At 41.5% G+C, this 27,539-nt stretch overlaps 1 protein-coding gene across 2 annotated transcripts in view; it reads right to left on the bottom strand.

The window, feature by feature from the left end:
* The window catches only part of Ripk2 (receptor interacting serine/threonine kinase 2), a 32,755-nt gene extending 7,088 nt beyond the window's left edge, over nt 1-25,667 (bottom strand). For both annotated transcript variants that reach the window (XM_057790620.1, XM_057790622.1), the window contains exons 1-7: nt 25,230-25,667; nt 20,692-20,845; nt 17,633-17,788; nt 9,837-9,994; nt 5,678-5,727; nt 4,831-4,992; nt 1,483-1,568 (exon numbers count right to left, since the gene is read on the bottom strand). In XM_057790620.1, coding sequence (XP_057646603.1) covers nt 1,483-1,568; nt 4,831-4,992; nt 5,678-5,727; nt 9,837-9,994; nt 17,633-17,788; nt 20,692-20,845; nt 25,230-25,402 — 939 coding nt within the window. In that variant the 5' untranslated portion in view covers nt 25,403-25,667. The remainder of the gene's footprint in view (nt 1-1,482; nt 1,569-4,830; nt 4,993-5,677; nt 5,728-9,836; nt 9,995-17,632; nt 17,789-20,691; nt 20,846-25,229) is intronic.
* Between the last annotated feature and the right edge of the window lie 1,872 nt (nt 25,668-27,539).

Raw genomic sequence — 27,539 nt, 5'->3', positions numbered from 1 at the left:
TTTCCTATTTCTTCTATTTTTGTTTTGTTTTTTATATTTAATGATCTACCACTGAACTATACCCCTAAGTCCCCTCACTCCTCTTATTTTCTATTTTGAGACAGGTAAAGCTAACTTACCCTTGCTGGCTTCGAGCTCACACTGTAGCCCAGGCACACCTTGACTCTGCAATCTTCCTCTCTTAGCCTACCCAAGTAGATGTGATTACAGGATGGTACCACCAGGTCCCTACTCTAGTTTTGCTTAGAAAGAAATGAGAGGGCCGGGCGGTGGTGGCACACGCCTTTAATCCCAGCACTCAGGAGGCAGAGGCAGGTGGATCTCTGTGAGTTCGAGACCAGCCTGGTCTACAAGAGCTAGTTCCAGGACAGGCTCCAAAACCACAGAGAAACCCTGTCTCAAAAAACAAAAACAAAAACAAAAAAAAAAAAAAGAAAGAAAGAAATGAGAAAAAGAGAAACTCGTAAGGAGAAAATAGGAAAAGGAAGGGTAAGACAAAAGGCAACAGTGTCAGATGTTAGTATTGACATTGGTATCTCTGGAGAAGGCTGTACCCTACCTCCGAATGGGGGAGTTGGAGAAGTTATGAAACGAATTTAAAGAATTCATTTTCAGATCCTCTTAAAACTTGGAATCTAATATTGTATGATAAATCTTAATTTTGATGATGAGTGACTGTTTCTTTTACATACTAATCTTTACATGATGAGTTAGGCTAGGAGGCCCAGCAAACCAGGAGGGGAAAGCAAACTCAGTCAACAAGGAACTGCAGATTGTGCTTGTTCATTGTCCAAGAGTTTGGCTAGCTGGCAGTTTTCTATCACATCTAAAGTGCAACTCAGTGAGACCTAGCGAGTGTGAGCCTATGCTTGCTGTGCTCTACGGAGCTATGGCTGCTGTGTAAATCCTCAGCGGAGCTGATCCACGAAAGTACATGGACCACACAGCCGCCCTTGTTCATCCCCATAAACGTCACTGACAGTTCAGTCTCTGCCACGTGAAGTGTTTGAGTGAGAAAACAAAGTAAAAAGCAAGCAACAGAAGTACAATTTGGGGGCTCAACTGGAGCATAAATGCTACTGCTTTACTTGACAATAAATCTCAGAAAAACTCAAGTACATTAAGGAAGAGCAAGAACTCATCTTCTGCAGGTACTAACACTTAGCAGAAGTAAATACAGATTAACACATATTACATTCCCCTGCGGTGAGTGACACAGGTGGTCTGTTGTACACAGGGCCTTCAGTACACATTCTAAGCTCACATTTGACGTGCCGAGAGTTCTGAAATTGTTACGTCTGAAGGTGGCCCATTAGAATGAAGTGTGATTACCCGCTGGTGACAAAGAAAAGGTAGTAATCATGGCCCCTGCCAATTTTCCCACCTCCTAACTCTAGCCTGTGTCTGGGAAAATAAATTAAAACATAAGTGACATATAGCTGTTTACAATTCTAAATTACAAAATGTCAAAAGGAGATTTACCTTTGTTTTTTTTAACTGAATAACAGCTTCAAGAAAAGTTATGTCTTCAAATATTCTCAGAACCGGTTCAAGTTCTATTAAGCATTCTAAATAAGAAAAAACAACAAAACAAAACTCAACAATTTTAAGTTCACGTTGCTTCTAATAAATAAACTGAAATGTTAGCATTTATCTTCTAAGGCTCCATGTCAATCCTTCACTAACGTGATGACATCCAATTGTAGGAGTTCTTATTGCTGGCATAAACAGACCTGATGATCAACAGAGCAGAGTCGGTAGCCTAGAAACGATCCCTTAAAATTGTGGTAAGCTGACTTTCAAAAGAGGGCCTTAAATTCCACAAGGCAAGGACAGTCTTTCAAAATAAACTATACTCAGACATTTAGATAACCACAGAAACCCAGGTCATTTATACTCTTCCCATACACCATACATAAAAACTGACTCAAAATCGACCATTCACTTAAATAGAAACAGGAGAAAATATTCAAAACCTTGAGTTAGGGAAATTTCTTAGATATGACATCAAAAATAAGATTCATAAAAACCTGACAACTGGACTTTCAAAAACAATTTTGAAGATTGTACTCTAGAGAATAGTTATTCTTAAGAAAAAAAAATGCAAAGCCACAGACTAGGAGTAAAGGAGGACAGTCAAGCCGCATATCTGCTAATGGACTTGAGTCTGACAAGATACAACATGTGAAGAATTCTTACAGGCTGGGCCAGCAAGAGGCCAGCGGGTAAAAGCGCTTGCTTTGCAAGCCTGACTGCCTTAGCTGATCCCAGCACCATGGAGGAAGGGAAGAACCAAGTCTTGAAAGTTGCCCACATGTAAAGTCTGAAGTGTCCTCCTGGTCTGCATGTCTAGTACATCTACTTTGCACACATCAGCACCAGTTTCTGTTCTTGCATCTCTATGAAACTGCATGTGGGGCTGAAGAGATGCTCAGGGGTGAAGAGCACACACTGTTCCTGCACCCAAGTTTGGTTCCTAGAACACACATCCAACAGCTTACAACTGCCTGCCACCCCAGTTCCAGAGAGAAGCAAGGCCTCTGGACTCAGCAGGCACCTGTACTCGGATGTACATACATGCACACAGACACATACAAAACTAACAAAACTATCTTTTTTAGTTAGAACACAAAACTAAAAAAAAAAAAAAATCTTTCAAAAGAAGTTACATTTGTACAGGTTACCAATGATGAGTGTCAGAAAAATCTTTCCTTCTTTTTTTGAGATCAGGGACTTGGATATTTATTACCGAAGTTGGCCTCAAACTCCTGAGTTCATCAGAGTCTCCTGCTCTAGCCTCTTACTGCTGCACTCACCTGGAGACCTGCTCACATGACTTACAGATAGCTGTGACTGGCCACGCTCTCCTTTCCTCCTGGCTCCTTCCAGACATACAAGACCACACCGTGTGTTTCCTTCCTTTGCTATTTTCTTGTTCCTTTACACAGTTTCTGAGAAATGCCTCAGAGGTCTAAAATGGACATTTTATTCTTTGCTGTCAGGCTAAATTCTCCATCTAGGGTGATCTAGTTTAGATTACTAGTGAGCTAGCGATGCTTGATTTTCTATCATAAATCCTAGACTCTTCCTTGGATAAAAATGTTTATATGGTTGTTAAAGCAGTAATAGTAATTATAATTTCTTCTATTTGCTGGTTACATGAAGCATGCCTATATGATTAGGCATACACAATCAGCAATACCTGAGGGTTTCATTGCTTTTGATCACACCAATATGTCATTATTTTCTTTCTTACTGTAGCTGTTTTAATAGTGCTTCAATTGGTATCTCACTGTTTGTATTTCCTAGTGATGTAAAAAGCCCTTTTATATGCTTTTTCATCAACTGTCTATTTTCTCTGATGAAACTCTAGTCTCCAATTCTTAAAATTTATTATGTCTTGATATTGAATCAGTCAGAATTCTTTTTATTTCCACATACAAGTTCTTTTAATAGATATGATATGCAAATATATTCCCACGATCTGCATCCTTTCATATTTTAGTAGTTTATTTACTTCTGCATGTGTGTGTGTGGGATGTAAATGTACTGTTTGCATGTATGTGTGACTGCGAAGCCCAGCAGTTCACACTGGCTGTCTTGATTGCTCTACACCTTATATATCCCTTGAAGTCACAACTCTCCATTTTTCGCGAGTCTAGCTAGTCAGCTTGTTCTGGGGAACCCATTCCCACCTCCCAAGTGCTGGGATTACAGGCATGCTGCACACCAGCAGGGCACATGAGACATATAATATGGGTGTTGGGAGTCCTCGGGCTTGTATGGAACACAGTTTCTCCCCTGCGCCAGCTCCTCGGCCTGGGACTTAGAGTACAAAGTTCTGATTATTTTAAAGTTTAATCTCCACATTTATTTATTTAGTGAAAAATTTTTAGATTCTTTGGATTCAAATCTAAGAACTCTGCCTAATTGAGGTCTTAAGATTTTCTCCTGTTTACAATCAGAGGCCTGATCATTCTTCCTCCGAAATGTATCTTAATTCTGAGTAATTTTTTTCTGACCAGAATTATCACCTTAACTAGACAAATACTGAGGGAGTTTCCTAACTGCTTTTTTGTTCTTCTCTGGCCTCCCCTAGTCACTTCCCCATACAGCAGTCACGAGTGATTCTGACCTGAACTTAAATTAGATCACACTGTCTCCAGAAGAGACTGTGAGAATGGTTTGTCAACGTGCTTGGAATCCAGCTCTGAGCGTGGCGAGCACCTCTCCTTTGCTCTCTAGGGCATCTTTACCATATCTTGGTTTGCTATGCTCTAGCGACGTGGGCTGTCTCTTTATTCCTTGAAAACACAAAACACTTTCCTCTTCTAGTCTCAGAATCTTGATTCTGGATGCGTGCTTTGCTGGAGCGACTTTCTCCGTAGTCTGTGGAGGATGCGTTCTGTTTCAGGTGTCAGGCAGCCCCTCCCTCCACTCTCTCTGTGCTATCGCTGCGTATGCTTCCTTACAGGACTGACTCCATGACCTGTGTCGTATGTATCCACTCGTTTCCTCAGCCCTTTCTCCAGGAGAATGCCACTCCCGAGATGTTGTTTTCTTCTTCTCTGCTCCCTGTGCTCATCCAGTGAGGAGACAGCATGAGCAGATGTTCACTAAGTGAACGGAATGCTATCCCTACCAAACAATTTCACTTTCTATTAGAAATTCTCAGATCTTTAGAAGCAATTACCTACATATAAATACAATGAATAACAAGAGCAAAGTAATTTATGGAACAGTTTCAGATCGGCATAGTTTTTCAAGGAATAGTTATAGTATACTAACAATTTCTATAACTTAAGGTCCAGATTACAACTGTCCACTCACTCAAGAAAGACGGCCTTTCATCTGGGTTCTGTGCCCATCCACTCTGTATCAGAGAGACCATGAGACTGCGATGAGGAATGTCAAACGGCAGGCTCTCCTCGCTCGTGTCAGGCCGACGTCCCTGGGACACACTGTACATGATCTGCAAAGGATTGGTGACCTCTGTCAAAACAAATACATTTCATTAACTGGAAAGATATTCCTAACACTAGTCAGATAAAGACGAGGCAATCTTAAAGTGTCAGACCAGTTCATAATGCCCTTTCCTGCAAGAGGATGTACCTCACAGCCAGGGCCAGGCATCTGCGCCTCTGATGGGACATGAGCAGAGCTCAGCAGAGCCAAGCACAGCCAACAAGGGACAGTCAGGGAGAGTTAATACGAATGAGAGATGGATGTTATCTGCTGAGCCACTGAAATGCTGGGAGTATTCATTACATAACAAGCAGAATGCTACAGATTTAAAAAAAAAAAGCTCCAGTTTATCTAGGGAAGACAAAGATTATTTTTCAACATTTGTTGGTATTTGTAGAAGGAAAAATAGTTAAAACCTCACTTTGAAAAGAACAAAAATAAGGACTTGAGATTTTGCAGCTTGACTACAAAAGAACTAGAGTTTAGATTCTTCTCATCCTTAAATCAAGTACACTCTTCACAACTGATCGTAATCTAGCGTCCTTTGTAGCATGCAGTGGATGCATAACTGAAAAGCTGTTAGGTTTTGACGTGTGGTTTGTGTACACAATGAATAGCAGGAATGTCTAAAGTCTGACGAGCTTTAGATAGCTCTGAATGTGCACCAACATCTCCATGTCTTCTGGAATAAGGAAATCAAGGGCATACGTACCTTCAAAAGGCTGCTTTCTTGATAAGACTTCCCACATGATAATTGCATAGCTGTTTAAATTAAAAAGTTATATATCATAAGTGAACTTTGTACAATAAACTGGAGTAAAATTATTTAAAAATGAAACCATTTTTGAAGATGATAGGTAATGAAATGTTCTATGAGGAATCACCATATATAGTCAGGGAAGTAAATATTCATGTATGTCTGAAAGGGAATTAACCTTTGTTTTAAAAAGGAATTAAAAGTATCAGGTTACCACAAAAATGGCTTAGTGCTACATACCAGGATAAATATTTGTGATAACTTAAGTTACTCTGAACATCTAGATAAAATGTAACCTCTAATCAGATGTCCCTGGTTTTCACACAAAACTAAGAGCAATAAGTTTTTCTAGTATTGCACCATTCTTCTGACTTTTCCTGGTTTCAATACAGTCTTTTCCTAGTGCAAAGAGTTTGACAACCATTACATTTCAGCTACAAACCACCTAGTTACGCTGAACAGAGTTTACATTTGAAATAAATGAGAAGAAAACAGAAATTCTGCAGTATCTTCACATGAGTTACGTACTCAGAAAGGATACCTGAACTTGATCAGGTGTCAGCACATACTCTGAGGAAAATGAGGATTACAGAGAAAATCCCACCTAAACCAAGGAAAATTATTTCCTCACTTTCCCGCCTTATAGAGCTTAATATAAAACCTAACTCACAAAACGAATGGTAAGTACATTGAAATTAGTCTGTTTTCAAATTCCTGATACTAATCAGGGAGAAAGTACAGAACAAACACTAATCCAAGCTACCGGAAAAACAGCCAACAAGACTACAGAATTCGTAAGTATCTCCGAATTGTAACCTTAAATGAAAACGGCTTCAACTCGCCTTGCTGGAGGCAGTGTGGCCTGGATTAAGAAACAAAGCCTACTTTCTACTATTTCTGAGAATCATACCTATTGGTAAAGATAAAACAATCTATCAAAAACCAAGTAGTTATTCTGGTGATAGAGCCAACTTCCACCCAGCATTAGTCAGAAGAGACAAGGAAAGGATGACTTCACCAAGAAGAAGTCATAGCTGTAAATGCACAAGCAGCAAACTGGCACTCCCAACTTCATAACACGGATGAATGGACACAAAGGCTTGATTTTTGAAACAATAATAGTGGGTGGTTTCAATCAGACAATAGATAGAGCAGTCAAGCTAAAAATCAATAAAGAATTTTGGGAGTTGGAGTACATCATAGGTCAATGAATTGAACAGATGTTTACTGAATGTTCCGACCAACTGAAACAGAATACATGTTCTTCTCAGCAGCTCCAAGGACCATCTCTACAACAGACCACATTCTAGGCTACAAAGCAAGTCTAAGCAAATGCAAAGGAACCAAAATCACCTCTTCTTTCTTTTCAGCTCTGAGTGCAATATGATTATACGTCAAAACGTGGAGAGAAAATCTACAGAAACTATCCAACTATACAAATACATGGAGACTAAAGAATGAACTCAAATTACTGCTGAGTCTTTCAGGGAGTTAGCGAAGAAATTTAAAAGTTCTTAGTATCAAACGAAAATGAAAACACAACTTCAAGGTACTTGTAAGAGGAGCATTTGTAGCTATGAGTGCTTTAAAAAGTCAGAAAGATCTCAAATAACCCAATGAAGTACCTCAAGGCAGTAAATAAAATGCGCGACCTAGTCAGGAGGTGGTAGTGTGCACTCTGGAGGCAGAGGCAGGTGGATCTCCAAACTTGAGGCCAGCCTGGAATACAGACAGAGAGCCAGGACTACACAGAGAAACAATGTCTTGATAAACAAAACTACAAAATAAACAAGTAAACAAATGAATAAATAAAATAAAACAAAACAAAACAAGAATAATCCAAACTCAAAAACATTGGACAGCAAGAAATAATAAAGGTCAGCGCAGAACTTAATGAAATGGAGACAAAAAATAAAATGTTTCATTATGAGTCTACCCTTTAACAGCTGAGCCATCTTTTCCATCTGAGAACTACACATGGAATCAATAAAAGTTGGTTCTTTAAAAACATAAATAAGACAGACAAACTTTTACCTGAATAGCTAAAAGAAGAAGAGCAAAATTAATAAGATCACAGATGAAAAAGGAAGTCTACTTTTTTGTTTCCAATAGAATTCAAAGACTCATTAGGGAGGGCTTAGAAAACTCATTTAAAAAACCTGAAAAATCCAGAAGAAATGATAAATTCTTAGATATGTATTACCACCAAAATTAAATCAAGACATACACATACACAAATACACACATTTACATAATACAAACAAATACACACAAACACACACACTAGGACACATCACAGAAAAGTCTCCTAACAAAGAAAATCTCAAGATCAGATGGATTCAACATCAAACTGCCAAGCATTTTGCTTTTTGGGGACAAACTGTCTATGTAGCCCTGGTGGTCCTGAAACTCACTCTTGACTTAGCTGGGTTGAACTCACAGAGATCCACCTGCTTTTACCTCTTGAGTGCTGGGATTAAAGACATACATCACCAGGCCTGGCTTTCTATCAGGCGTTTAAAAAAGTTAAAAAAAAGAGGCAATGCCAGTGTTCTTGCAACTGTTTTATAAATGAAAAGGAAAGTGACACCTATCAAACCCATTCCATGAAGCCAGCACTGAACTGATAGCAAAATTGGATAGAGATACAACAGAAAAAGAAAACTATCGTCCAGTTTCCTCGATGAACATATATGCAAAAACTCAATAAAATTCTTGCAGATCAAATTAAAAAATGCATTAAGCAGATCATATACCTTCACCAAGCTGGTTCCGTCTCAGGAATGCAAGGTTGGTTTAACACTTGCAAACCAGTCAGTGCAGTTCAGCATTTAAATAGATACAATGACAGAAACCACAGCACCTCTCAATCCAGGAAAAATGAAGCCAAACCAAACCAAACCAAACCAAACCAAACCAAACCAAACCAAACCAAACCAAACGGTCCATCTTTATAGAATCAGGCCAGCTGGACTATGTACTCTTTATGTAGCAGAAGCAAAGCCCTTCTGTTCCTCCTTACCGGGCACCTCATGTCAATGAACGAAGGCTATCAGGGAACAACAGAAAAAACATTCTTTTTCATACAATAATACGAAAGTGAAGGATATCTGAGCCAGGTGCTCACTGACACGAACTGGCTGTCATGGACTGAAAGAGAAGTGTAAAAAAGTCCTTTCTTGACAGAAGCTGTAGATCAGCAGATGTAATTTTCTAGTCAAGACATACCATTTACTACCAAAAGCAGCTTCATTTTTACTGTTAATTTATCAAAGTTAGCAAAAGTTGTTTAAAAGAGCTATAGAAGGTATTTAAGATAAATGTAGGAAGCCCGATCTTATTCCTTGGCAGGTTAGAGACAGACGTGAATTGCTCATGAGGTAAAAGTGCCCATACTCTAATTCTGTGCATAATAAATTGTAATCCTCTTTTTCTCTGGTCAAAGAAGCAATATTAAAAAACAATAAATTGCCGGGCGGTGGTGGCGCACGCCTTTAATCCCAGCACTCGGGAGGCAGAGGCAGGCGGATCTCTGTGAGTTCGAGACCAGCCTGGTCTACAGAGCTAGTTCCAGGACAGGCTCCAAAACCACAGAGAAACCCTGTCTTGAAAAACCAAAAAAAAAAAAAAAAAACAATAAATTATGCCTATTACTGCACTGTGAGGTTATAACTAGCTGCAAATGAAACATGAAACCATAATTATATTAAACATGTTAATTTACTGTATAAAGGATCCATATATAAATATAAGGGATGATTTAAATAAAAACATCCCTAGTAGGTTTAACAGTTTGCTTACTTCTCTTAAAACTGAGCAATGTATAAGTAACCATGACCAAAGGTTATGGAATACTGTTCTCCATGCTTTCCCAAGGCACTAAAAACCTACAAGCATTTTTACATATTCACAGGACAATATATACACCTTCATATCTTTAAACAATGCTGAAATCACTTAAAGCAAAATGTTTAATTTGAAAAATATCAACCATTGTGGCCTCTGATTTAATTCCATTATAAGTTATAAGGAGAAAAATCTCATTATAAAATGTAGTTGGAAAATTTGGCTGCTTAATCTTACGTTTCTGATATAACTAAAGCAATCCCAGTACCTGTATATGTCGTGCTTCACGCTGGCCCTCGACTTCTGTCCAGGTTCATAGTTCTCGGGCGGCATATAGATGATTGTTCCTCCTTCGGGGGCAGATTTGCTACTTCGTGATTGAGAGAGTGACATCATGCGCCATTTTGATAAACCAAAATCAGCAATCTGTAAGAGGAAAGAGATGAATTAAAATTTTAGATCTTTTTTACTTTAAAGCGCCCAAGAGTTAACTGCCTTTGTTTTCATATATTGCATCTGTAATGGCTATCAGTCCCAAGAAAAGCTATGTACTGTTAACATTCCACAGCCTCTTAACAAATTACATACCATAGTGCTATGCCCAATAACTCTAGATGATTATACACTGATAAGGTTTGTAACAGAATATCACACACTTTTAAGAGAAACTAATTGTTTCAGGATCTGAATATACACACTGAATATTGTTTTTATGGAATGAAGCTTTAGGGTAGGCTGTGTTTTCCAATCCCCCCCTACCAATATTTCTCCTCATAAGCCATACAATAGACTGAACGTTGCTTACAAATGGTCTTTAAGAATTCTTTTTGTGCAGGGTGGTGATGCATGCCTTTAATCCCAGCACTCGGGAGGCAGAGTTCGAGGCCAGCCTGGCCTACAGAGGGAGTGGTTCCAAAGCTACAAAGAAACCCTATCTCCAAAACCAAAACCAACCAAACAAACAAACAAAAATTCTTTTTGCTAAATTTATTCATTTGTGCATGGGTGTGTAAGGATGTGGCTGGGGAGGTCAGAGGACAGTTTCAGGAGCCAGTTCCCTCCTTCCATCACATGAGTTCTGAAGAAGGAACAAGACAGTTTGCCAGGCCAAGTTTACATGGTATTATTCTTGTTCTAAAATTAGTGTCAAATTAGATTTCAAAATAAGTAAAATGTTACAATAGTAAGAAGTCACCACTATATGCTTTTTGCTCACTACTAAGAGCCATTTTGGATGGCACATATTATACTGTATGCCCCTACAAGAATGCACAGCTAAAGAACTGACCAATGGTAAACATTCTTTATTTTCAGTATGTCCTTTACAGCTTTCTTTCTCTTGTAATTTATATAGGTTATATAACTTTCTTAATGTTTAAAAGGTTTCTTACTTTTTAAAAATAAAAGGTAAAATGTAAGACCAGAAATGTTACTTAGTGGGCAAAGGAGTATGGGAAAACTTTATAAAGACATTTAAATTACTTAGACTTATAATACATATAATGGTCTGTCCTGTCCCTTTAAGAGACAAGCCCCATCCACTCCTCCCATCCCCACTGCCGAGGCAGGTAGATCTTCCTTCTGCTTCCAGTCTGAGCCCTTCCTTTCTCTCTCCCAAAGAAGTAGCTGCTGCTCCTCTTCTCCCTCTTTCTCCCCCCCCCAACTTCTTTGTCTGCCTCTCTCTGCTCTTTCCCCTTCTCTCCTTCCTCACTAAATAAATATCCAACCTCACTCTGCATGGTGTGCCTATCCATCTTGGTCTCTCACCTACCATGTGGCTCACTGCCTAGGCTCCCTGCCTAGGACCCATTGGCCCTCATAGCGTGACTCCCTGCCTGGGGTGGCTGCCTTTCGGGCCTGTGGTGGTCTCGTGCCCACTGCCCACTGCTGCCACTTGGGAATCTGCAGCATTTTACTTTTACCATTACAATACACACTGAAGAAATTGACAAAGGAGGATGGGATTTGGGATTTATTCAGGATAATTGGTATTTTGAGTATTTATATCTTGTGTTTTTGTATTTTTTTTAAACAGAAGAATTACTTTATAATCTGTTGAATTGAATGAGATAAAGATTGCGGATCCTGGACCATCAAACACAGATTACACAAACCTTTCACACATTTCATATAAGCTTAAGAGACAGTAACCATGAGAAGACCAAGAGGAGACAAACTGTCAGACAGTGGAAAGTCAGGCCTGGCTAGCTGTGAAGATAATGAAACTTCAGTTACGAACACTGGGTTCTGGAGTTGAGGCTATTTCAATTTACAGTGTAATTCTACCATTTAATTGGTTGTAAAACCCCAAGGAAGTTGTTTACTTTCTCTGTGTCCTACATTGTTCATCTGTAGCTGGGGATAAAGCATCCAACAGAAGTGTGTTGAGGTAACTCATCAAACTAGTCTTTCTAGGGAATTATTCAGAAGAGCATCTGTTGTGACATGACACCCTCTCCATACGAGCTAGTCACCATTACTAATGTATGCATGTACTGAATCAGCCTAGTATATTCCAGTTACATGTATACAAACTATTTAATAATTGAAAACAAAAACATTTAAAAAATCATGTCAGTATGAGTTCTAAAGAAGGGAAAAAGTGTTGACTTTGCAAGTCTATATCCTATTTAGAGTCTATTTCTTAACCCTGATTAAAAAGCCTTTAAAGAATCTGTAAAGGGGTACTTTAAGTTATTGAAAGGGAGACTTTAAAAGTGATTGGAAAATGCAGAACTCAGCAAGAATTTATGGAAAACAAATGACAAAGATCAGTGTTCTCCAGGCGGTGGTGGCGCACACCTCTAATCCTAACACTTGGGAGGTAGAGGCAGGTGGACCTCTGAGTTCAAGGCCATCCTGGTCTACAGATAGAATTCCAGGACAGCCAGGGCTACACAGAGAAACCCTGTCTTGAAAAACCAACAAAACACCAGTGCTCAATTTCACACTGCACATAACAGAGGCATTCCACAAATAATAGAATAAAAGAAGACAGATTTCTTTGGTAGCTTTGCTACTGTATCACCAAGCTAGGAGTCTCTAGAAGTGTCTATAAGATATGCCTGCTCTACTTACACAATAACATATTTGACTATTAACTGAGGAGATGTATTTATTACATGGAGAAGATCTGAAATTAACTCCTTTGCTCACTTTAATTATGGGATGCTTCTATACAGCATGTGCTAGGCATGCAGTAGATACTAATCTGGGCTAAACTGTTTTCTTCATGAAACTTCAGTCTAACTGACCAGCCGGTCTGGGCTGCATGAGACTCTTTCATAAGAAGAGGCAATAGGTGTGACCAGGCAGTCATGCCATCAAATTAATCATGGTAATTAAAAATGTCATGCCAGTTGGTGAGAAGTTATCACGGGGAAGCATAGGGTACAGGATACAACAGGACACAGAGGAGAACTAGGTGGCATAAGGCAGAAAGATTGGCTGTGTGATGGCCTAAACCATGAGAACCTTGAGAAGAGCAGCTAAGCAAAGGCTCCTCTAGGAGTTCTGAGGAGAAACAATGGTTCCTACCAGAACATGCCTAAAAAGCTGAAGGATGACTTCCCAAAAATACAGTTAACAAAAGAGCTGGTCCTCGTGTTCAGGAGGTCCTTAGGGCTGCTGTGCTGTTCCGTCAAGGGAGGCTCAAGTCTAATTCCCAAACAAGACCACACCTGTCCAGTAGGACAAAGGAATTCTAAGTTCACGATAAGGATAGGACGCTTAAATGATGACACGTGAAAAATGACAAGGACGACATCAAAACATCAAAGCAAGCTCTGGGCCCTCCGGCTGGCAGTCCACTTCTGTAGCATGACGCCTGTGGCAGCTGTTAATTACTAAAACCCTTTCTTTTTTCTCCTTTTTTGAGGACAGGGTCTCATGCATTCAGATTGGCCTCAAACTCGCTACGTAACCCAAGCTGGTCTTGAACTCTTGATCCCCCTCCACCTGCTCCTGTAATTCCTGTGCTGGAATTACAGGCAGCATTTACCTACCATGCCTGGCCAAGAAACTTATTACTAAGTACTTAGGACTACAATAATCATACTTTGATTCAACTCTGCATTCATCAGATCACGTCAGACGTATTTTGTTTAGTTCTAAGGACCAAAATGATGTGGAAGTGTCATATCAATCTGTTGATTTCATTGGTTAAGTAATAAAGAAACTGCTTGGCCCTCATAGGTTAAAACATAGGTGGGTGGAGTAAACAGAGTAGAATGCTGGGAGGAAGAGGAAGTGAGCTCAGATGCAGGGCAGCTCCTCTGAGAGACAGACGCCGCCATGCTCTCCTCTCCAGAGCAGACACGATGAAGCTCCGACCCAGGATGGACGTAGGCTAGAATCTTCCTGGTAAGCGCACCTTGGGGTGCTACATACATGAACAGAAATGGGCCAAGCAGTGTTTAAATGAATACAATCTGTGTGTTGTTATTTCTGGTGTAAAGCTAGCCATGCAGGAGCCGGGCAGGACGAAAAGCAGGCCCGCAGCTCCTACTACACCAAAATTTGCAGTTAATGCCAAAGCATGCAATGAAATCACGCAAGGGGCTAAAACTCCTATCAACACGGGACTGAATGAAGGCTGAAGCCGGTAAAGCTGGCTCAGCGGGGAAAGAGGGACTATCCTAGTGGGAAGCAGACCCACGGCTGTCTCCAAATATCAGAACGGCTACTGTACTGAAGAAGAGTGGACTTATTACATTTATCAACAAAACGTGAGGTAGAACTAAGGGAGGAAAGCAGGGAGGATGTACGGTTACTGGAAAGTGCCAGTTGTTCATGTACAGATGTTGTGTTCTCTCTGCGGAGCAGCCACGCTGGGAACAGAGTCCCAGCTCACCTAAGGTCTTGCAGAGAAATGGGAAACCTCATCAGTCCCTCTCCCCTTCTCCGCAATGTTGGGCTGCAAGCTTGACCTTTCTTTCTCTCCCCAAACTGCCATTTTATTTCAAGAAAAAGGAAGTGTATTCAGTCATTTTTTTTTAGAAAATTAATTTTTCTCATACTTCTGTGTTAAAAGTTGGTACTGTTACAACTTCTCTAGTAAGTAATGGAGAAATACGTATTTCTTTGAACATTTTTAATGTTTAAAATCATCCTCTGACAATGTACGCTATAGAAATAGGTAGGTAGAGTGCTAGATAAAATAAAGTGAGCTGCAGTTAGTATTATTATTCCTCAGCAGTTACTCCTCATTTGAGTCCCCATTCTGTACAGGGTTACAGTACACCTTGCCCTGTACACAAAAGCAAATTCAAAGCATGAGACTTTAATATAGCACTAAGCATAGCACCAAGAAACGTTAGGAGGTGACACAGAGGAAAGCTGTCACTACCTAGAGTTAGGGAGCAGGGCTTACCAGTGATAGCAAGAACACGGTCCTTAAGGGACAAAGGTGATAAAAGGACCTCAGCAAAGACAACATTTTTCTTGGCGGCAGGCTTTGTTAAAAGGATAAAAACAGGCCTAGGAAATGGCTCAGGGGTAGAGCACTGTTGGGCAGAAATGACCTAACCGAGCCTAGGGACCAGCTCAGGGGTAGAGCACTGCTGGGCAGACATGACCTAACCTGAGCCGGGGTAGAGTACTTCTGGGCAGACATGACCTAACCTGAGCCTAGGGACCGGCTCAGGGGTAGAGCACTTCTGGGCAGACATGACCTAACCTGAGCCGGGGTAGAGCACTGTTGGGCAGAAATGACCTAACCGAGCCTAGGGACCAGCTCAGGGGTAGAGCACTGCTGGGCAGACATGACCTAACCTGAGCCTAGGGACCGGCTCAGGGGTAGAGCACTGCTGGGCAGACATGACCTAACCTGAGCCTAGGGACCGGCTCAGGGGTAGAGCACTGCTGGGCAGACATGATCTAACCTGAGCCTAGGGACCGGCTCAGGGGTAGAGCACTGCTGGGCAGACATGATCTAACCGAGCCTAGGGACCGGCTCAGGGGTAGCACTGCTGGGCAGACATGACCTAACCCGAGCCTAATGTCTCAGAACTCACATAAAGCCTCCAGGCGTGGCAGGATGTGATCAGAGCACTGGAGAACTGGAGACAGGAGGATTCCTGTCACTAGCCAGCTAGTGTAGCCAATGGTTACACACACAAGTGCACACTAGGACACACGTTCTCTACGAGTTAGTACAAACACAGACACACGGATGACAATGTAAGCTGTGGAGAAGTATTTGAAAGGAAATATCTGAAAATTATTATCTGATGAAAGACTTATATTTAAAATATATACAGGGTTCTTAAAACTGAGTGGTGAAAATGAACAACCCAATTAGAAAACGGGCTCATTCAAGAGGCTTTTCAGTGGAGAGGCTCTATGGGTGGCAAGGAGGTGTATGAAAAGTGCTCAAGATCACCCATCCCCTGAAGAAAGTATGGAATATATACATATTAGAGTATTACTCAGCAGTAAAAAACGATGACTTCCTGAATTTTGCAGGCAAATGGACGGAAATAGAAAACACTATACTGAGTGAGGTGAGCCAGACCCAAAAAGAGGAACATGGGATGTACTCACTCATATTTGATTTCTAGCCATGAACAGGGGACGTTGAGCCTATTATGCGTGATCCTAGAGAAGCTAATTAAGAAGGTGAACCCAAAGAAAAACATTTAGGCGATGAAAGGAGACAGAGACAAAGACCCACATTGGAGCACCGGACTGAAATCTCAAGGTCCAAATCAAGAGCAGGAGACAGAGCACGAGCAAGGAACTCAGGACCGCGAGGGGTACACCCACACACTGAGACAATGGGGATGTCCTATCAGGAACTCACCAAGGCCAGCTGGCCTGGGTCTGAAAAAGCATGGGATAAAACCGGACTCGCTGAACAGAGGACAATGAGGACTACTGAGAACTCAAGAACAATGGCACTGGGTTTTGATCCTACTGCTCGTACTGGCTTTGTGGGAGCCTAGGCAGTTTGGATGCTCACCTTACTAGACCTGGGTGGAGGTGGGAGGTCCTTGGACTTCCCACAGGGCAGGGAACCCGGATTACTCTTAGGGATGATGAGGGAGGGGAACTTGATGGGGGAGGGGGAGGGAAATGGGAGGTGGTGGCAGGGAGAAGGCAGAAATCTTTAATAAAAAAAAAACTAACGATAATAAAAAAGACAAAAAAAAAAAATCACCCATCCCTGTTCAGTTTCCGATCTGAAGGCTGCGCCTAATTATGCAAGGAAATGGGTAAAGGGAACATGGAGCCACCTTGCACTATCTTCATAACATCCTGCCGGGCGGTGGTGGCGCACGCCTTTAATCCCAGCACTTGGGAGGCAGAGGCAGGCGGATCTCTGTGAGTTCGAGACCAGCCTGGTCTACAAGAGCTAGTTCCAGGACAGGCTCCAAAACCACAGAGAAACCCTGTCTCGAAAAAAAAACAAAAACAAAAACAAAAAAAAAAAGTAATAACATCCTATGACTCTAACACCAATTTCAAAATAGAAAATAAAATATTTTGACAATTTTAATTAAGAAACACAGTGAATTGCTATTTTGTAGCAAATTCTATATCTAAAGTTTAAGAATAACTGAGCCTTAAGCTAGGTGTGGCTGCACACACCTTTAATCCCAATACTCAGAAGGCAGAGACAGGAGGACTTCTGTGAGTTTTGGGACAGCCAGAGATACATAGTGAGACCCTGCATCACACAAACAAGCAAACAAGGAATAACTGAACCACTGTGAGAAAGGGGCCAGTGTGGAGAGCCCACGACGTCCTGACTGACTGGACATTATGGACACCAGCCAGGCCATGCCAAGGACTGAATGCCCCAGACCACCAAGTGGCAAAGCCTTCTCCTGGTCCCAGCGCAAATGTTGGCAGCGTGTTCAAAAGCCAGGAGCTGGAGCTTCCTTCTCCAGGATTTTCAAAGCCTGAGAGGCTTCATTCCTTCACACATCCAGCTGGGTTTCCCAGCCCCAAGCCTCACGGGAGGTGGTGCTGAAGACAGCAATGAAGACGCTACTAAAGGATTTTTCAGGATTATTAAGAACAAAGACCCAGAGAAAAGTTTTTTTCCCCCAAAGTAGTTACCTTGACATGAAATTCATTATCCAACAAGATATTCTGAGTCTTCAAGTCGTGATGAAGGAGAGGGGGATTCATATTGTGCAGGTAATTCACACCAAGGGCGATTTCATGCAGGATGCGGAATCTCAATGGCCATGCAACTTCAGGATACTCAGTTTTCTTTGTATGGGTGAAAGACACAAAACAAAAAATTACTACCTTAATTTAACAATTAAAAATTAAGAATTTCGGGGCTGGAGAGATGGCTCAGAGGTTAAGAGCATTGCCTGCTCTTCCAAAGGTCCTGAGTTCAATTCCCAGCAACCACATGGTGGCTCATAACCATCTGTAATGAGGTCTGGCGCCCTCTTCTGGCCTTCAGGCATACATGCAGACAGAATATTGTATACATAATAAATAAATATTTAAAAAAAAAAAAAAAAAAAAAAAAAAAAAAATTAAGAATTTCATGAGAAAATAGATTATAAACTAAGATAAAACACATGCTCAATTTTATTACTTTGTACCAATTGGTATTGTTTGATATTCTTGTATTTTACTTGAATTTTTAGAGATGTTTATAATAACTATAGCTGTGGTATTTCTTTTTATATTGGCCATGCAATTGCACGGTATTACTGCCTCGTTCTGCAGTGGGCACAGCTCTCAGTTGCTGTAAGAAGTATTACAGCTTGTAGTTGCCCGCCTACTAGGGCGTGCCCCTTTTTCTCTCTGGTTCCCTTTGCTCCGTTTCAGGCTGGCTACTCCTTTTGGATTGCGTGATTCAGCCAGTCAAGCGGAGAATTCTGATTTGTGAGTTTTCCCCCAAAATAAATAACTATCTCTCAGTTCTGAGCTAGTGTGGGATTTTTTTAAGCGTCCGATCGCTCCGCCATCATTCAGTCATTTGTGTGTGTACAAGGTCAGACACATAAAGTTATACTCCACCCACTGCTCACGCCTGTGGCTTCAGTGAATAACTTGTACTCATAAGCACACATACATACAGAAAAAAAATAATAGTTTGCTTCTGACATACCAAACTATTCATTCGAAATTTTAACTTTTTTTTTATTAAAGCTCCAATTATCACTGTAATCTGCACATCAGTGAGAGTTACTATATTTATTTGAAGTGTCTCATACTTGAAAAAGGCTGTTATTATCGTCTGTCTCTGTGTGTGGACGGGCACACAATGTGATGGGGTGGGGTACACGTGTCAGGGTGTGTGTGTGGAGTCAGTTCCTCCCCCCACCTTTGCACAGGGTCAAGCTCAGCTCATCAGGCTGGTACTGTGGTGTGGCGAGCACCCGTCTCACTGACCTACACCTCGTACCTTTAATTACGAAAGTTTTCTACATTACCTCTTGAAACATTAGCCTTTGGGAATTTTCGTCTTGAGGAATAAAGATCACTTTTTGTTTTAAAACACATACCCATCTGAATTTCTTTAAGTGTTTTCTGAACATAAAAGTTAAACCGGTTTCCCAGGAGAATGAGTACATTTAGAAAATCCAGACACTTTGAAAAAGGTGACAATGGCCCAGCAGGGTCCAAGACCAAGGGTTCATTTCCCAAAACTCTATGTAAAAGTCACCTTTTTTGAAGTTCCAAAATTGCCTTAGGATTCTTTCTGAAACTGTCTGCTTACATTTCAGTGATCAACTGGTAGGGATGGTTCATAATATTCTAGGGTGTTTACATCTCCATTTTATTCAGTGATCTTTCTGATGCTGTGGGTGAGTAACTGGCATATTTTTGAGGGCATCATACTAAGGAAACCAAAAGAAATACGAAATACTAGCGTGGACCGTTACCTCCCAGGAAACACGCCCAGCTCAGGACCTTGGAGTGAGTGACTCTTGTCGGTCTGTAGCAAGTCAACTTTTCAAAGTATTATGAAGTTTAAAGTCACTATGGGCCTTTGAATGACAGTGTCACATGGGGGTTTTCCCTCATGGAGTCAAGGGTAGAGTGGCCACTCGCTCTATCGCTTACGGTCACATCTAAGAGTTAGGAATATCCCGCGGGGGGGGGGGGGCGGGGGGGGGCGGGGAGGCTACAGAATTTCCAGCGGGCTCCAAATCTGGGCGCCACAGTATCTATGACGATGTGGAAGGAGAACATTAGGACTTCAGCTTAAACTTCATTTCTCAAACAACAAAAAAGAGAGGAATTTTATAGACTCTTGGTCCCTTGATTGCTGGGGCAGGCACACAAACCTGAACAGACTGACACGAGTTACTTCAGTCCGTCTTTGTTTCAGATGGCCGCAAGTCATGATAGAATGCGATGTATTCTGAAACAAAGAGGAAGTCACCCCATGAGTGGCTGGCAGTGGTGCCCACTTGCCCTCGAATGCTCAGAAAGCTGTGCTACACACTGTGATGTGGGCGTGCTGTAGGTGTCCACAGGTGATTATGCAGCCCTAATTAACCCGAATCCTCATAAACTGGGGCATTTGACCTAAAAAGATTTCTGAAAGCAAATGCACACGGGAAGGAATCACAGTGTAAGATCACGCAAAAATAAAAATAGAATATAGGTATTTCGAGAATGTGGACCCCTAAGTTTGTTTGTTGATAGGATTCATGCATAAAAGACAGAGTAACTCATACCTTGAAAAAATTAGTAATGGTTCAAACGGCTATAGATAGAAAAATGTTACTGAAGATGATTTACTTGGTCCATTAACTAATAATACTTAATATGGCTTCTAAATAGTCACTAATATAAAATATGGATTAACAATTGGTTATATAGTATATTGAACGCATTTCATCTATTTCCCATGCCTATCTGTACATGAATATATTTATATATACAGTATAATGTGTATGCTGGGATTTAGTATGAATGTCTCAGTTACCTATACAAAATAATCTAGGACCTTTAAATTCATGCCCAGCTCCACAGTAGTTTGTAACAACACAAACAAAGCCACAGAAGGTTCATCAGTTCAATGGTGCTTCATATTCTTACTTGATTCATTGATATACTACAAAATACTGTGACAAAAATACTATAGACAGCTTGAGCAGACTAAATAATAACTGTAGTCACTGAAAACAAACAGTACTTACTCTATGTAGAAGTTCATTTAATGATCCATTTGGCATATATTCAGTAACTATGCCCAAAAATTCAGGCTCATTGCAAATTCCCAAAATTGGAAGAATGTAACTAAATCTAGCTTTATGTAGTATTTCAGCTTCTCGTAAGATATCATTTCTTTCACTAAGGAAAAAAAAGGATAATTATTTCAGATAATGAAAAACATACAATGACCATGCCCACATATTAATTAAGCCTGGATTTTTTTCATTAATTAGCTATGTAGCCTTATGTGAGTTTTCAACTTCTGTGTTGCTTAGTCTCATCACATTTAAAACAGAGATGATATACACTCTGTGTATTCTACTGGTCTGTTTAGACAGCAGCCAAAATAGCTTCTACAAACCACTGGTGGTAAAAGTGCTGGACATGGTTATTACTGTACTTTCCACTAATGGTAAAAGCGCTACACACGGTTATTACTGCACCTCTCCTAGGAAAGAGAAGGAGCCGTGAGAGAGGAAGCTCCCCAAGCTGACCTATGTTACAATGACTGATGCCTGAATTAATTAAATACTAAGATTATTTTATCCTAAAAGGAATACACTCGATTAGCATAACGTTACATTCCATGGTTACACTCCAGGTAAAAGTTTTCTAACATGAATTCTAAAATGTTTAAATATTGCAGATTTATTTGTACCACTCAGTGGCTCTCAACCTTCTTAATGCAAGGCTCCTTTAACACAGTTCCTCATGTTGTGGTGACCCCCAACCATAAAATTACTTTGTTGCTACTTCCTCACTGTAATTTTGGTAAATATCTTTGTTTTCCTCTGTTCTTCTGTGAACCCTGTGAAAGGGGTCATGATCCATAGGTTGAGAACTGCTGGCTGAGGTGATGATAGCTATATCAAAGTCAGTAACACTGAGAAATTACACACCAAACTCAGGAAAAGAACAGAGAAGAGGGAAGCACTCATAGCTGATCCCTGGTGTCCATGTCTTGGGCATGAATAAAACAGGTAAATGGTTAACTTTTAGTACAAATAGAGTTATGGTTAGTATTTCAGAGCCTACAAACACAAAGAGGCATCTTTGCTTTCAAGGCCCATAATTCACGTAAGAAAAATAAATAATACAAGGAAGAATGTGATAACTACCATATATCTTACATACATATACATGTATATACATATACATGCATATATACACACACATATAAAGGAAAAAGAAAAGCAAACTATGGGGCATGCAGAGGGGAGAGGATTTTGAGCAAGGCAAAGTCACAGCAGTCTTCAACGATGCAGGCTCTCAGTAGAACCTGAAGTACGGCTAGAATTTAGCACCAGAGAGAAGGCTTCCCCAGGACTTTATCCAGTAACACAGTAGATGCTCAACATCCACGTGCCACGTGAATTAAGGAAGTGAAAGTAAAACTGACTGATATGAACTAGGGTGTGTAACAGTCTGTGTAAAAGGAGGGATGATCAAACAAACATGCCAGGGTCCTAAGACTCCCCGGGACTTCATCTGATGAGCGGCTGTGACCAGAGGTCCTGAGAAAGAGAAATCGGTAAGATGAAGTGTGAAGATAATTGTCTGGCACAGTATATGGAAATAACAGAAAGAGGAACAGTTTTGAAGACTGTAACAATTTAGATACAAAGCAGGGGGTGCCTGAAACTATAAAGTTATAGTGAAAGAAAAGAAAACACTGGCTGAGAATAATGGTAGATGCTGGGACTAACTGACTATAAAGGATTAAAAAAATATACAAAGAAAGAGAAATTATATTGACGTCATCATTTTTTTTTTTTTTAACCGTCCAGATGCATGGGTGTTGGTAGCCGTGACATAAATAGAAACACTTCCAGGAGAAGCCTATTGGGTAACTGATGATGCTCATGCTGGCTCTTGAGAAACCCAGTTCTCGACGGACGGCTGTTGAAATGAGAAAAGCAACAGGCATTCCTGATAAGACTGCTGAGAACACACACAGAGACACAGAGACACACACCCAGCCACGGTCATAAGTAATTTATTCTCTGAATAGACAATAGATTTTATGTTTTTAAATTCAAGAGTTACAAGAAAACATGGAGTGGAAAGTTTATCTCTTTTCTGTCTCTGACCTTGACTGTAAGGAAACCAGTTATATCAATCCATGAGGACCATTTAATCCGACTCCCAATTTCTCAAGTTCTGTATTTGCACAAGAGATTTGGGTCAACAAGACAGTTGCTGTGTGGTTCCTTACAGGATGAACCTGAAGACTTCTGGACAGTGAGAAACATCCACAGAGAGGGTACACATAAGATACCCTTTCCTCCTTCTGTCCACAGCATGAAATGAGGCGCTGGGAGACAGGACCGTTGGTGAAATGACTGTCATACAAGCAGGGGGCCCGTTTCATTCTTCAAAATCCACATAAAAAAGCCAACAACAATAAAACAATCCAAACACTACCCCCCCCAATAAATGGTGTTTCTTAGGAACAACACCTGAAGTTGGCCTCCATATCACGCACATGGACCACCACATACAACATGTGTATACATTAACACACACATGTACACACACACACATGAAAAAGTCTGATGTATTCCTCCTTCCTGTCAGCCACTTTATACGCACATAAACACCTAAAGCCGGTTCCATTATCTTCGCCTTACATGTAAGGGCACCCAGAGGTAGAAAGACGAATGAGCCTCTGGTGACCACAATGATACAAACGGACGGGATTTAAGACAGATTCAAACTGTAGTCCTGGTACGCTAAGGTCTGTGTTGGACAGTTTGTAAGGTTAGATTTCAACAAGACTGAGGGGGAAAATAAAATTAAAAAATTATAAAAAGCTAAAAATGTAGGGCAGTTTCAATAATTATATGACCAAAATTACCCAACTCAAATTTCAATAGGGAATAGTTACCCCATATCCAGGGTACTTGAACAACCAATAGGAGGTCCATTAAGGTAGGAAGAATGCTACGGAAGGCCCATTCATTGGTTACAGAGAAGGACTCATTAATCATTAAAATAACATGTAACGTCACATAAACTTATTTTCCTTACAGGTCATCTTAAAGAACAATGGGTACTTTATCTACAGTAGAGACAACAAATACACATACGTGTTAATTATTCATATTTTATATATGAGGAAATAAGACATGCCGAGTCAATTGCATAAGCCCAGGCCTGTGCGCTTGTTAAGATCTTAGGCAACAAGAGAAAAGGACCAGTGCATTAAGGTCCCAGGATTTTGTTGCTCTTAAGAAGACAATTTCCTGTCCATTTCAATAAAACTGTACAGTGACGTGGCTGGGGAAGATGGAAAAAGAAACTTCAACTTTATCCCTTGGCCCATAAAGAGCACAAAGCTTGGGTAAACAAAAACCTTGAAAAGCAGACTCCAAAGTGGGAAATCAGCTAGCTTTGGTATACTTAGTGGTCTATGAGTGCTACATATCCAGAGAATATTTGTTTACTTGGCTTCTGACCAACTTCCTTTTAGAGCCGACTTACTGAATGAAACACCAGCACTGGCTCCACGGACTGTGAGGCCCACTATGAACAGGCACTACACCTTGTACATTCCTGAATCTGGATCAAGGTACACAAAACGTTTCAGTGTTCCAAACTACAATGTGATCTAGCCCACGGTGTGGGGGAAAAGCTCCAGGATGAAGTCAGAAGGGGTATCTGATGTCGGATCTGACCTCACACCAGACATGAAGAGCCTCTGGCCAATGGAGCCGCTATGCCTTCTGCATTTTCATGCTAGATCCAGAAGAGAACGTGGCAACCACGGATGTCTGGTTAAATTCTCGATAAAAGGAAAGCACAAGACTACTGACTAGACCCATTGACTAACACACACAGTCACAAAGCCATGGTATTTAATTGTGATGTTTTCCTGGAAACAGAAACCAACGCTTTTTTCTTTCTTTTTCCTGATGTGGAAACTGGACCCAAAGAATATCAGAACATAAGGCGGTCAGATTTTTTTATATTCATTATTTTTGACCATTTGACAATCTTTGAATTCAATTTACTGTTGTTACAAAAATAGCGCACACTTCCTTTGAGGACTTCCAAAGTAAGAGCTCGAACAACAACTGCTAATGTAGAGTCTGATATCTGAACTTCATGACAGCATGGAATAAGCCACAAACAAGACAAAACCAACCAAACCGCACCAAAACAGGCAAGCTCTGGAGCAGCACTGATGAATAAAAATTCGGAGTGGAAAACATATACTACCCTAGAAAAGTATTTTGACATGTAGCCAATATAAAAACACCGGCACATTTTTGTTCTTAGGACTAAATGTTCAAAATCCGGTGTGTATTTTGCACTCACTCCTTATTTCATTTCCGAGAGCCCAGTTTCAAGAGCGCCACAGCTCTTGAGGCTAAAAATAAAGCGAAGCCACGAGCACTGCATCAACACGTCGGATTCAATAAACAGGCTTTTATGGGCTGCCGTGATTGCCGGTTTTTGGAGGAGAGACGAGAGGGAAAGTGGAGCGCCGTCAGGACAATTCCTCCCCCGGACCCCCTACCTGTCCAGCAGCGGAGTGTGGATGTGCAGGTGCTTGACGGCCACCCGCACGCGCCAGTCCGCGTGGCGAGCCGACGACACGGTGCCCGAGGCGCCGCGGCTGAGGTAGTGCAGGTCGGCGAGCTTGTGGTAGGGGATGGGAGGCAGCGCGCTGCAGATGGCGTCCCCGTCCATGGCTCTGGGGGAGCGGCGGCGTCAGGTCGCGGGGCGGCCCATTCCCGCGCGGCCGCTGGAGTTCCGGCCAGGCCGGCTGTCCCTGGGAGCCCGTCGGGTCTGCGGTTGTGCCGGGGCGGACCTTCCTCCGCCCTCCTCCGGGCTCCGCGCTCCTCCCTTGGCGGACCCGCCCTCCGCCGCTTCTCCTTCGCTGTTTTCTCCCTCCACCCAGCTCCGCGGCCGACCACTCCCGGCCAGGGTCTCTCCTGCTGGACCCTACCCGGACTGCCCCTCCATTCTCAGGCCCCGCCCTTCCCAGGCTCCGCCCTCCTCATGCCCCTCCTCCTCATGCCCCTCCCTCAACAGGCCCCGCCCCTGCCGGTCTCTTTCTATGTAGGCTTTTTGCTCCGCAGGCTTCGCCCTCTGCAGGCCCCTCCCTCTACAGACCACTCCCTCAACAGGCTCCTCCCCTTACAACCTCGCCCTCTGCAAGCTCCTCCCTCCGCGTGCTCCGCCCCCACAGACTCCTCCCCTGCTGACCCCCTCCCTCCGCAGGCCCCACCCTCCACAGGCCCCGCCCTCCGCAGTCCCGCCTTCTGCAGTCTCTCAGCCGGGCTCAGGAGCCTCCAGCCCCCTCCTGCAGGCCTGGAGCAATTTTCCTCAGGAAAAGTCCCTGCAGTGGTGTCCATGCTGATGTCAGGTGGGCAGGCCGGATTTTCCTTTGGCCCGCGTGTCTGCTTTAGTCTCCAAACCCCAGAAGTGATGGGGCGGAGGTGACTTCCTGAGAGGTTACCTCGACTCCAGTCTTTACTCCGTGGCTGCTGCTTCAGGAGTGAGGTCGAGAGGTAAGCGCCGTTGTTGTGACAAATTGAGGTGTTTAGCTCCCGCTCTTCTACCAGGAAACTGTTTCTGTTTTTATTCTCCAAAGCTACAAGCAAATCGAAAGACATAACCATTTCTTGTGTTTGGAAAGGCTGCTTGCTATCCAAAAACAAGTGAACAAACTACTCAAACCCAATCACTATTCCATCTTTTTACTCTAAACATGTTTCTACTTAGATGACTGTTCTATAGGGTGTTTGGCACAAATATGAGCGATTTAGTTTCATGATCCCACATCCACCAGGATACTAAAATCTGTAATTGTGTCCCTTATATGAATAGTGTAATATATATAACATCGATACATCCTTTCCTAAACTTTCGTTCCTCACAGTTTGGTCTAGAGTTTAGATGTATGTGTTTTAGATTGGAGACACAGCCCAGTCATAAAGAGGATTTGCGGAGGACCTGAATTTTGTTCTTAGCATCACATCTGGTGGCTCACAGAAGCCTGACCCCCTCTTCTGACTTCTGCAGGTAGTGCACATACAGATAAATAAAAACTTCAAGCCAGGCTGAGGGTGGCACACACCTTCAACCAGACATCCTGGGATGCAGAGACATCTCTGAGCCTGAGTCCAGGCTGGTGGTCTTCAGAGTGAGTTCCAGGACAGTCAGAACTACACAGGGAAACCTTGTTTCAAGAAACAAACTAAAACTCTAAATAAGTAATATATAAAATAAACCTTTAAAAATATGTACTTACTTACATATGGAGTTGAACTATATATACATATAGATTCCCAGCTAGGAATATATAATACATTTGGAAAAATTGTGCATGTATACATTACATTTCCATAATCAACTTATTAAAGATAGAAAGCCTAAGATATTAATATGAGAGTAGATCTACTAACCAAGAACAAAAACTTAAACGAAATGGGCAAATTAGCCTCAAAAATAAGCATTACATTTTTATGTTGAACTTCTTTATTCAAAATTCTGTAAAATTGTGTCAAAATTTTACTGTGAATAAAGTTTATTTGTGCCTGCTCTGCATAGAAGCTTTAAGTCATCTACGTCTTATTTAGAAATAAGACACATACATTTTGCAAAAGAAAGCAATTTTTGGGTGCTGGAGAGATGACTCAGAGGTTTAGAGCACTGGTTGCTCTTCCAGAGGACCTGGGTTCAATACCCAGCACCCACATGGCAGCTCACAACTGTAACTCCAGTTCCAGGAGATCTGACACCCACACACAGTATATACAAGCAAAAAAACTAATGCACATTAAATAAATAGTAAATCAGTAAATTAAATAAATAAGTAAAT

The sequence above is a fragment of the Chionomys nivalis genome, chromosome 16 (assembly GCF_950005125.1).
Source record: "Chionomys nivalis chromosome 16, mChiNiv1.1, whole genome shotgun sequence".
In the NCBI taxonomy this organism is placed as follows: domain Eukaryota; kingdom Metazoa; phylum Chordata; class Mammalia; order Rodentia; family Cricetidae; genus Chionomys; species Chionomys nivalis.
Note: the sequence above shows the minus strand (reverse complement) of the source record. Positions and strands in the feature narration are given on the sequence as shown.